Below are 11,592 nucleotides of genomic sequence, written 5' to 3'. Positions count from 1 at the left end.
AATATTCAGAAATACAATACATTTATTGCTTAAACAACATTTTCAAAAAATAAATATAAAAAATAGGCCTGTCAAACAATTAATCGTGATTAATCGCATCCAAAATAAAAGTTTGTGTTTACATGATATATGTGGGTGCACTGTGTATTATTTTGTATACATATAAATACACACACATGAATGTATATTTAAGAAAAAAAATATTATTTATAATATAAATTATATATAAATCTATACATGAAAATATTTCTTAAATATATACAAGCATGTGTGTGTGTTTATATATATATAAAATAATCATACACAGTGCACCCACATATATTATGTAAACACAAACTTTTATTTTGGATGCGATTAATCGCGATTAATCGTTTGACAGCCCTAATAAAAAACCCTTCGACAATTCGACACAATTACCAAACCTGAGAATACAGCGCAAAATACTTTTCTTTTCTTTCTTTTTTCACAATCTCTACTTGCTCTTCTGAACAGGCACCACATTCATAGAATTGTGCAGAAATTCATAAAGCTGCCTGGCATTGCTGCCACTACCCAATATCTCACTGAGCCTTTCCTGGCTAAATGTTAGAAGATCAGCCAGGCAGGAAGCGTGCTTTATAAGGCTCTTGAAATTTTTTACATTGACTCCAGGCATACGAAGCAAGAAGTCGTAAGGGCCGGGATTGTACATGTCTGCTGACTCCGTCACGGTCTCCGACTCGGCCGTAATGGCCTGAGCTGCAGCGGCATCAGGCTCTGCGCGGCCGTTTTTGAGCTCCTCAAACAGCTCTGCCGTCACATAGGGAGATGGGCACCAGAGCAGCCTCAAGCGAGGGAAATGGAGGGTGAGGAGGGTCAGTTTGGAGGTGACGTCGCTGGCAGAGATCTCCTGACGAAAGTCACTGCGGGCCACAAGGGAGAAAGGCTTTGCGGGGTCAAACTCGATAAGCAGCACAGGGCGACGATAGAATCGAGACATTGAGAGGCATTGTGTGTAGAGACGCCCACTCTGCAGGGAACCAATGAGGTCACTGACGCTTTTGCGCTCTACGCAGATCTCAGAAGTCAATATGTAGTCGCCGACCTCTAAGGTGACCGGTTCAATGTCGAGACCACGCCGATGCAGAAGGGAAGGGAGCTCACTGCGGAACTCTCTCATGTCAACAATGATTCGATGAGGCTCTTTAATCTCTTCACGACCCCCTAATTAAAGAAAAACAAATGTTCGCAAAAGGTATTCAACTTCAAGCATGCACAATTGTTATTCTAGCAGGAACCATTAATCTGATAATAACATGAACATTATTGCCTATAACCGATAAATGGTTGAGATTACAATTCTATTACAATTCTATTACAATTCTACGGAGCCCCCCTAGTCCCACTTTGACAAAAAAAAATTAATTATAATTATCTTGTGGCCTCAAGATAGAGTTACTATCTTGAGGCCACGAGTTAGTATCTTGAGGCCACGAGTTAGTATCTTGAGGCCACGAGTTAGTATCTTGAGGCCACGAGTTAGTATCTTGAGGCCACGACTTACTATCTTGAGGCCACGAGTTAGTATCTTGAGGCCACGAGTTAGTATCTTGAGGCCACGAGTTAGTATCTTGAGGCCACGAGTTAGTATCTTGAGGCCACGAGTTAGTATCTTGAGGCCACGAGTTAGTATCTTGAGGCCACGACTTACTATCTTGAGGCCACGAGTTAGTATCTTGAGGCCACGAGTTAGTATCTTGAGGCCACGAGTTACTATCTTGAGGCCACGAGTTAGTATCTTGAGGCCACGAGTTAGTATCTTGAGGCCACGAGTTAGTATCTTGAGGCCACGAGTTACTATCTTGAGGCCACGACTTACTATCTTGAGGCCACGAGTTAGTATCTTGAGGCCACGAGTTACTATCTTGAGGCCACGACTTACTATCTTGAGGCCACGAGTTAGTATCTTGAGGCCACGAGTTACTATCTTGAGGCCACGAGTTACTATCTTGAGGCCACGACTTACTATCTTGAGGCCACGAGTTAGTATCTTGAGGCCACGAGTTACTATCTTGAGGCCACAGGTTACTATCTTGAGGCCACGAGCTACTATCTTGAGGCCACGAGCTACTATCTTGAGGCCACAAATTACTATCTTGAGGCCACGAGTTACTATCTTGAGGCCAAGAGTTACTATCTTGAGGCCAAGAGTTACTATCTTGACGCCACGAGTTACTATCTTGACGCCACGAGTTACTATCTTGAGGCCACGAGTTAGTATCTTGAGGCCACGAGTTACTATCTTGAGGCCACGACTTACTATCTTGAGGCCACGAGTTAGTATCTTGAGGCCACGAGTTAGTATCTTGAGGCCACGAGTTACTATCTTGAGGCCACGAGTTAGTATCTTGACGCCATGAGTTAGTATCTTGACGCCACGAGTTACTATCTTGAGGCCACATGTTACTATCTTGAGGCCACGAGTTACTATCTTGAGGCCAAGAGTTACTATCTTGAGGCCAAGAGTTACTATCTTGACGCCACGAGTTACTATCTTGACGCCACGAGTTACTATCTTGAGGCCACGAGTTACTATCTTGAGGCCACGAGTTACTATCTTGAGGCCACGAGTTACTATCTTGATGCCACGAGTTACTATCTTGAGGCCACGAGTTAGTATCTTGAGGCCACGAGTTACTATCTTGACGCCACGAGTTACTATCTTGAGGCCACGAGTTACTCTCTTGAGGCCACGAATTAGTATCTTGAGGCCACGAGTTACTATCTTGAGGCCACAGGTTACTATCTTGAGGCCACAAATTACTATCTTGACGCCACGAGTTAGTATCTTGAGGCCACGAATTAGTATCTTGAGGCCACGAGTTACTATCTTGACGCCACGAGTTAGTATCTTGAGGCCACGAATTAGTATCTTGAGGCCACAAGATAGTATCTTGAGCCCACGAGTTACTATCTTGACGCCACGAGTTACTATCTTGACGCCACGAGTTACTATCTTGACGCCACGAGTTACTATCTTGACGCCACGAGTTACTATCTTGAGGCCACGAGTTACTATCTTGAGCCCACGAGTTACTATCTTGAGCCCACGAGTTACTATCTTGAGCCCACGAGTTAGTTTCTTGAGGCCATAAGTTACTATCTTGAGGCCACAAGGTAGTATCGTGAGACCACGGGTTAATATCTTGAGGCCACGAGATAGTATCTTGGGGCCACGAGGTAGTTATAATTAATTTTTTTTGCCAAAGTGGGACTAGGGGGGCTCTGTACAATTCTCTTCTAGACTATTTTGTCTAAAATAAAGGGGTCATGAATGGCATTTTTTAATGGCATTCCTGAGGTGCACTTATAATGTTAGTATGATTTGTGCATCAAAAAAAGTCATAATTTCTGTTGAAAGCGTGTCTGGTGTGAGATGTAAATGCCCACTGCTGTGATTGGCTAACATCTTTGCATATTAAAGAAGTATTACATGTGTAACTATCTTGAAAACTTTTAGCAAGTTTTTACTATTCCAGCTGTCAGGATTAACTAATCTTGAACAGTGTTGTTAAAGGGATACTCCACTATTTTTGGAAATAGGCTCATTTTACCACTCCCCCAGAGTTAAACATTTGGGTTTTGCCGTTTTCGAATGTATTCAGCCGATTTTCTGATATTTAGAAGAATATCAGTAACCAGACCGTTTCTGGTCTCATTGACTTCCATAGTAGGAAAAAAAATATACTAAGGGAGTGATTGAGATCAGAAACTGTCTGGTTACTGATATTCTTCTAAATATCAAAAAAATGGCTGAATGCATTCAAAAATGGTAAAACCCAAGTGTTTAACTCTGGGGGAGTTGTAAAATGAGCCTATTTCCAAAAAAAAGTGGAGTATCCCTTTAATAGCATTATATTTATCTACTCCCGTCACATGAAACGTTGCAGCGATGAGCATTGAAGCCGATGACAGACATGTCTGTTGAGCACATGCAAGCAGTGAGATTTCATCGTCATAACATGATTTTTGCCCTATCACGAATGCTTTCATCACAATTAACAGTGCACACTTAATGTAAATTGTGCCGTGTAGATGTAGTATTGATTATAACACAAGTTTTAGGGAGAGTCCAGAATTCAGTCTCTAATAAACTCGTGCTGTTTGATTGACGGCTCCAGCGATTATAAAATCATTTTTTCAATGCACTATTACGTTATAATGTGACAAAATCCGAAACGAGTTGTTTTTACTAGCTTGGTTTCAATAAAAGCATTTTTTGGACTAACAAGGAAGTTTTGGGTTCTGAAACTTACAGGATGTTTTATAGTACAATGACTCTTGCATGTCAAAAGGTCCAGGAAAATGTTCATCTATTCATGACCCCTTTCAACTCTAAATAAAATTTAAAAAAATCTACAAATGAACTTAGGCATCAAAACATTACGTATAGCATAATGTATTGTGTGAATATTTCATGTTGAATGGTGGAGGTTTACCTGCTTTGCGGGTGTTGGTGGCAGCACTGGCGGGTTCCTGACTGCGGACAAGATCTAGATTGGTGTCCTCTCTGCCTTCTCTCTCTTCTGGCACAACCATACTGGCCTTTTCCCTATTTTAAAGAGAAAAAAAACAGCTTTTAAAATGAGTGGTGTCACAAAAAAAAAATACGAATGGCATTGAACTCTCAATTTCTCAGAAAACAGGATATATTCAGCTAACCTTATGAGGTGCTCAAATGCTTGTTTTTCTTTGCTCAAAACTGTAAGATACCTCTGTTCTTCTGTCGAGCCTCCATATATAAGAAAATAAACACTAAGAGGAAAAAAAGAATTCAAGTTGAATATTTATTTATATTTGTAAATTGATATATATTTATAAATTATTATTATTTATAAATATATATAAATAGTTCAAAAGTTTGGGGAAAGTATCTTTTTTTTTTTGCAAGAAATTAATACTTGTATTAATTTATATTCCTCAACACTTTAAAGTGATCAAAAGTGACAGTAAAGACATTAATAATTTTGCAGAATATTCATTTGCTCCATGCCAATATACACACCGGAGAGGTTTTCCTGGCCTGCAAGCTTTATAAATCTCCAGTTGCCGCACAAAACTGAGTTCAGCATCATACAAAACAACAAACATGGGGTCAACCTCATGCAACACCCGCGTCAAACTGTAGGGGTGGCTGCAACCCTTCAGTGGGTGAATGACAGTCAGAGGCTCTTTAAGAATTCCATAGTAGTCATCTGAAGAGAGATCGAGAAGAATCTCTTCTTCTTCCTCTTCCTCCTCCACCTCTTCCGCCAGTCCTCCTTCATCTTCACTGTTCCCAATCAGGTCCTTTTCAGCTCTACCCTCCTCCTGCCCCTCCATCTGAGAGACTCTCGACGGTCTCTCGATCTTTGCTGCTCTCTTTGAGTTGACTCTGGGTTTTTTCAGCCGCCCATTCTTAGCACAGTTCTTCTTGGGCCAGCCTTTGTCAAGCTTCAATAGATCAGGATGAGGATCTTCTTTCCCAATGGTGCGCGAGTAAAGGCGATTCAGTAGGTGTTCTGCTCCTTTTTGGATGTATTCCTTCAGCTGAGCGCATGTCCGGTCATCACTGGCACATATCAACACACGGCCTGATGTACAGAGAACACATTTGACTTAGGCCCGGTTTACAACTGGTATTAAGATCGCAATTTGGTCGATCGGATCACCAAACCTTCCTAATTACACCTGAAGTCTCTTTTGTCCACTTTCAACCACTTCTGTCCTGATTTCTTTGAGGGGAGGGTCTATGGGTGGGTAAATGCATGTAGAAAAACAAATGGATAGCGGCTTTCGTTTCTGCTCTGAAAGCCGCAAGACCACACCGAACCCTGTGAGTGCGTGTTAGAAATCGGTAATGGTGAGAGAACATTGTGCTTGGTATGTTTTTCGTTCAAAGTTTATGCATTATGTCAGAAGGTGGAGAGCGGAGGGGGTCTTTTTTTGCTGTTCGAACACATTTGATCACATGAGCGTCTGTCTACCCTATGAAAGCAATCCGGTCAAAATCCTCTGGGAGTGGTTGAAAGTGGACAAGCTCAAAATCCATTAGACCCCATTTACACTGGATCAAAAATGCATCTAAATAGCAGGTGTAAACAAGGCCTTGATGCTTTGCATATGAATGCTAGTCATGAAACGTTTACTGTTTACTATACTAATGATTTTACCTGGTTCACGCTCAGAGCTGCTGTTTTCTTTCTCAATCTCCTTTAGCACCTCTGTTAGCGCTTCCCACTTTGGATTTCTCTCAAGGACAAGCTCTCTTTTTGGAGGGGCTAGTTTTATACACAAACAGAAAAGAAGATACAAGCAAGTGTGTTTAAAAATGGAAATATGTAAACACCCTTTAAAAGAAACGTTATACATCAAACACGTTGTACCTAAGCCACTTAGTTTCTGGTCAGTCTCTCCAACTTTCAGTTTCTTCTTCGACTCCTGAATGCGATACACACGGCTGCGAGCATTTACAAACATTGATGTGCTCGAGTCAAGGAATAACCAACCTGATTCAGAACAGAACAAAAAGAATCAGGCGACTTTACGGACTATGATTTGCTCCATGTCCGAAGAGTTCAAATAGAGCAACAAATCAGCTGACTGTACCTGAATTACTACCAAAGCTTTTCTGGCTGGTTCTCAAAGACTCCAGCAGATTGAGGAAGGTGACACAGTCATACTGAGTGAGGTAGAGGAGAAGAGTTCTTAAAATCTTCATGTCCTGAACGAGAGACTTGGTCCTGGACCCAAGCTGATGCCACAGTGGGTCAAGGTAATGACGAATTGTCTACATATGGAAAAACATGATGTCATTTAAAGAATATATTTATGTATAATCATTATTACTCTCCAAATTCATACTTTTAAGCCTAGTTCACACTACATGATTTTAAAACGTTGTGTTTTCAATTAACCTAGGTTGGTTTAAAATTATTCGGGCACCAGACAAGATCAACTTGTCACAAAAACCAATATATATATATATATATATATATGCTGGATAGCTTTGACCACTGTTACATACAAAAAAAATTATAATAATAATAAACTGATGCCCACAATTCAATTTTCACCGAGTTTGTATTATTTTTTTTTTCACATGACAAAACCAATGGAACAATTTCAAGTTCACATTCAGATTTTCACTCAAAGAGAAGTCAAAGTCATTGAATCACAAGTGTCCACAATTCCTCAGTCTTTCATGTTCCACTTCATCAACAAAAACATTTTAAAAAAAAATGCAATAAACAAAACGAAGAAAAAAAAAAATACAGTAAGGTATTTGGTGTATGCACGTGCGTTTTCGGCGCGTGTATGTGTGTGCGTGTGTACAATTTCCACGTGAAACAGTCAGTGCAATGGCCGGGAATCTCTGGCCGGGACAATGAGGGTTTTTCGTGAAGTTAAAAGGTGCAGAGAAGTGTTCGAAGGCTTTGGCGTGAGGTTAAAAGCGATGGACAACAAGAACAGTAAGTTACCTGAAGCAGGCGAATCAAACTGGCTTATGTGGCTCCAGGCAACGCAACACCCCCGGCAGAGCTTTATCTCTCCGTCACTTCGGCAATCGCACCCAGCAGCGTACACACAGAATTTCCAGCAGAGTCCTTCAGGTAACTTGGGTCTCCCCATCACTCTTTTTTTCTCTCATTTACTTCCGTTTTAGCTCTCTTTTATTCAGCTATTTCCTCATTGGTTTCCGCCCATAAAGAAACGTGGAAAGCTGATATGGATCTTTTTGTCTCCATATCGCCACAACGTCGGGGTGAACTGTGCGGTTCACACTACAAGACTTGCTCTCAGTGAAATCAGGAGTGTTCAAGTTGTCCAAGTCACACCACACGACACGAAAAATCACGCGATAAAACAAACCGGAAATGACGCGAAACAGCACGTGCGCCAATACCCAGCGAAGAAGACGTAGAACACAACACGCGAATATGGACGTCAAACTAGAGCTGCAAACTGTTTGTGCGATGATTTGCTCTGAGAAAAAATACAAAAAGAAAAAAGAAGATTTACCCGGTGACCTCAACCCATGCCTTGCTCTGATTGGCTGTAGCTCATGACATCACTGGGGTTAAGTCGTGCAACAGCTCTGGATATCTAGCATGCTAGATATTTTTCTGGGCTCGGTGGCACGTCTGCGAGCGTCTTTGATGCGTTGTTGGCTCTTTCATAGTAACAGATTGGCGAGCGTTCATGGCCCGCTAATCCCCCGCGATTTGCACGGCGATAACACCCTGACCTGTCGGCGAGCTCAAAGATTTGCAAATCGGGCTTAAAATCATGTAGTGTGAACTAGGCTTAAGATGTCAGATTAAAAGGTATAGAGTCAAAAAATGTAGAAATGGAACAAAAATAAATAAATTGTGAATATGAGGATTTCTCACTTTCTCAAAGGATGTGCCCAGGCTGTTCTCCAGAGAGAGGTCTTCTGCTTCCAGAGTGGGATTGTAGCGCTTCAGTTCTTTCAAGCAGGCATTCATGATGTCCAAAATAGAGCTCTGAATGGCTCTCATCGCTGGAGTCAAAGACACATGCAGCTCCACCACATCCGGCTTGTGTTTGTCTAGCGTTGTGTTTACTGATGCTTGAAATCTAGCAAATAAAATCATGTCGCAAATACATAAGATTAACCTTCTGAGGTCCAAGGTGTATTTGGGGTCCTTGAGATGTTCTGACATGCCCTGACATTTGTGCTTTTTTCAGTTGCTTATAAACATATTAATGGCACAGGTGAAATTACACTATATTTAACACAAACAGGGCTACCATAATATGTGGGCAACATGTATGTACATGTTTGTATTTTTGAGAGAAAATTGTTTATGCGTGGTTATTGAAAAAACTAAAAATGAAAGTTTCTGAAATAAGGCCACGAAATATGCGTCCACATTACTTTTGACTAATGGATGTTTTGGCCTAGAGTTTTTTCTTCACAATGATCTGAAAATCATCCTGCCTAATCATTCACATAAAACTGTGAATTGGGTTATATTGTGAAAAACATTATAGTTTATAATCATGTATTGATTTTATTTACATGACCATTAATGATGGAGTATTTTAAGTCTATGTTGCAGCTATGTGGAAAAAAAAAAACACGATCAAAACGCGGGGGCGCGTTTTTGGTCCCCAGAGGGTTAAGAAAACATTCACAAAAATCATACATACTCAAGAGTACTATCTATGAAAAAAAATAAAATAAATAAAGCCACCATACCTTGGCCAAAGAAAAAGCTTCTTCACAAACAGGTTTCTCATGACTCGCTCGACTTTACAGAAGCCAGAAGAGAAGGATGTGGCCTTGTCCGTAAAGGCCTTGATGAACCCAGTCTTGTTTTTCTGCCGATAAAGTCTTAGAATGAATGCCTCCTGACAAGACTCGATGATCTTATGGGCGCGATACACCAAGATTCCTGTCAAACACACGATAATAATATCAGTCAGTCCAGAAACACAACTTCTTTATATTTCAATTTTAATGGAAACAGCTTCATCTTCCCAACAACCTTCCTCCGACCTGTTATGAGGTGAGAAGGAATTCTGTCCGTAAGGAAGTCCACAACTAGGATGCGGCTGGTCACAAAGAGAACTCCTCCTTTAGTGTATACATTATATCTGTCGGCACTCTGCACATCACTGGTCACAGTCTGGGGAAGATGGCTCACTCCTTCAGCACGGAGCTGCTCTGTAAAATACTCCTTCAACAGGCATACACATTCATGCATTCATCATTATTGTTGTATCTCTTTGACCCTACAGCCTACTGTATCATATTTACGGCCCGAGCACCGATGGCCCAAACAAACATGATTTGCTAAATCATAATTATGACAAAAAGTCATAATTGTGAGATAAATAGTTGAATAAATAGCTGTGTCATTTTATGTCATACTTATGATTTACCAACCATGGCATGTTTTCTCATTTCTTATGTTTATTTTAAATATTCTCAATTCAATTTAACCCTATAAAGCCTACAGTATCATATTTAGATGCTGTCAACATATGATTTAAGGTAAAAAAAAAAATGTGTCCAAATTTTCAACAAACTGTAATTTCATATGTCAGTCAGGGTTAATGTGCAAGTACAACAATGCAGTCCATATAATGAAAATGAGTATAGTGTGTATACTGTAGACTTTTCTAACCTTTCATTCAATACAAACACTTTTATCACCTTTTAGCTTCTTTACAGGTCACTTGAATATATAAAACTGCATATTATAAAAAATTAGCTAAATGTAAAATACGTATAAGTTACATATCACACTGCTGTCACTGATTTGCCATGTCAATAAACTCTATCCTCTTTCTGTAGATCAGTAGAAGTATATAAATAAGTCGATAAATCGGCCTGTCGCACCTGTTCAGGAGTGGTCGTGTTTAATAAGAGCACTAGACTGCCCTCCTCTGAATACACCCTCATGAAGTGTAAGAGGATGCGGTCGATCCCGAGTCCCTCAGCAGTGACCAGCAGCCCGTCTGTGCTGAACACACTCACAAACATCTCCGTCTCATACTCCAGCAGCGGACTCGACATCTTTTTAAAACAATGATAGAGTTCAAATTATGTGTCTGGTGTGCTGGATGACATGAATACAGGACGTTACTCTAGCAGTTCATCTAAGTTAAGGTTACTGCATTTTAAAAGGACGAGTCGGCGAATAAACCTACTATTTAATATAAAAGTAATTATTACAAGTAAATATTTATTATATTTTGCCGGTAGTAGGCAAAAAAAGAACTGAGCAAATCTTATTTTGGTTACATTATTTAATAGTACTTTACATTAGCACACAAGTTTGACTCGATACGGTTTCAAAGTAAAGCGTATTGTGTCACGTGATGTCGCGCTGTTTAGAATGGGATTTTTTTTTTTAGTAGCGCCATCTGCTGCACTGGAGGTAAAAACACAAAAACACAATAACGAATTTTTAACAGTTATTTCTTGCGTTTAGAGCACAGTTGTTCAAAAAGTTGAATCTGGATCATGTTCTGCTATCCAGATCCAGGTTATCCATCTTACTTTTGTGCCGATATTTTGGATCAGAAAGTGGATCACTCTTGTTCTGATATGGCATTAAAGGAGTAGTTCACTTTTAAAAAATAAATAAATAAATAAAAACTGCTGATAATTTACTCACCCCCAATAACGTCCACATTGACATTAAAAAGTCAAATATGAGATTTAATTGACCACCTTATCGCATAAATTATGAGAAACCAAGTCAAAATTATGAGGTAAAGTAGATAAAATCATAATCTGACATAAAAGTTTACGTATAAGACATGTCATAACTATGAAAATTTTATATCATACTTGATTTACCAAGCATGATTTTTTTTTATCCTGTTTATTATGTTTATTGTAAACATTCTCAATTCACCCCACCAACTGTCCAGATTATAGTCAATATTTATTGTATGTCTCAGTACAGGTACATCAGACCCTATGACTCATATGTCCCAAAAGCTGGAAAATTCTATTCTATTCTATTCTATTCTATTCTATTCTATTCTATTCCCTGCACATATTTCAGAAGGCTGCAGAAATCAGTGCATGAG

General features: G+C 39.8%; 1 protein-coding gene across 1 annotated transcript; it reads right to left on the bottom strand.

Annotated features, from left to right (window-relative positions):
• Positions 1 to 321: 321 nt before the first annotated feature.
• Positions 322 to 11,280, bottom strand: ercc4 (ERCC excision repair 4, endonuclease catalytic subunit). The gene is made up of 11 exons (XM_039685469.2): positions 10,391 to 11,280; positions 9,545 to 9,725; positions 9,245 to 9,440; positions 8,412 to 8,619; positions 6,628 to 6,808; positions 6,405 to 6,527; positions 6,192 to 6,299; positions 5,045 to 5,612; positions 4,702 to 4,794; positions 4,479 to 4,591; positions 322 to 1,203 (listed from the first exon to the last, which is right to left on the bottom strand). Exons 1-11 carry the CDS (start codon positions 10,565 to 10,567, stop codon positions 473 to 475), a joined length of 2,679 nt encoding a protein of 892 aa, XP_039541403.2. The 5' UTR covers positions 10,568 to 11,280; the 3' UTR covers positions 322 to 472.
• Between the last annotated feature and the right edge of the window lie 312 nt (positions 11,281 to 11,592).

Source organism: Pimephales promelas, chromosome 17, assembly GCF_988280905.1.
Source record: "Pimephales promelas chromosome 17, fPimPro1.hap1.1, whole genome shotgun sequence".
Classification (NCBI taxonomy): Eukaryota; Metazoa; Chordata; class Actinopteri; order Cypriniformes; family Leuciscidae; genus Pimephales; species Pimephales promelas.
The sequence above is the reverse complement of the archived record's forward strand: the minus strand, read 5'-3'. Positions and strand labels throughout refer to the sequence as shown.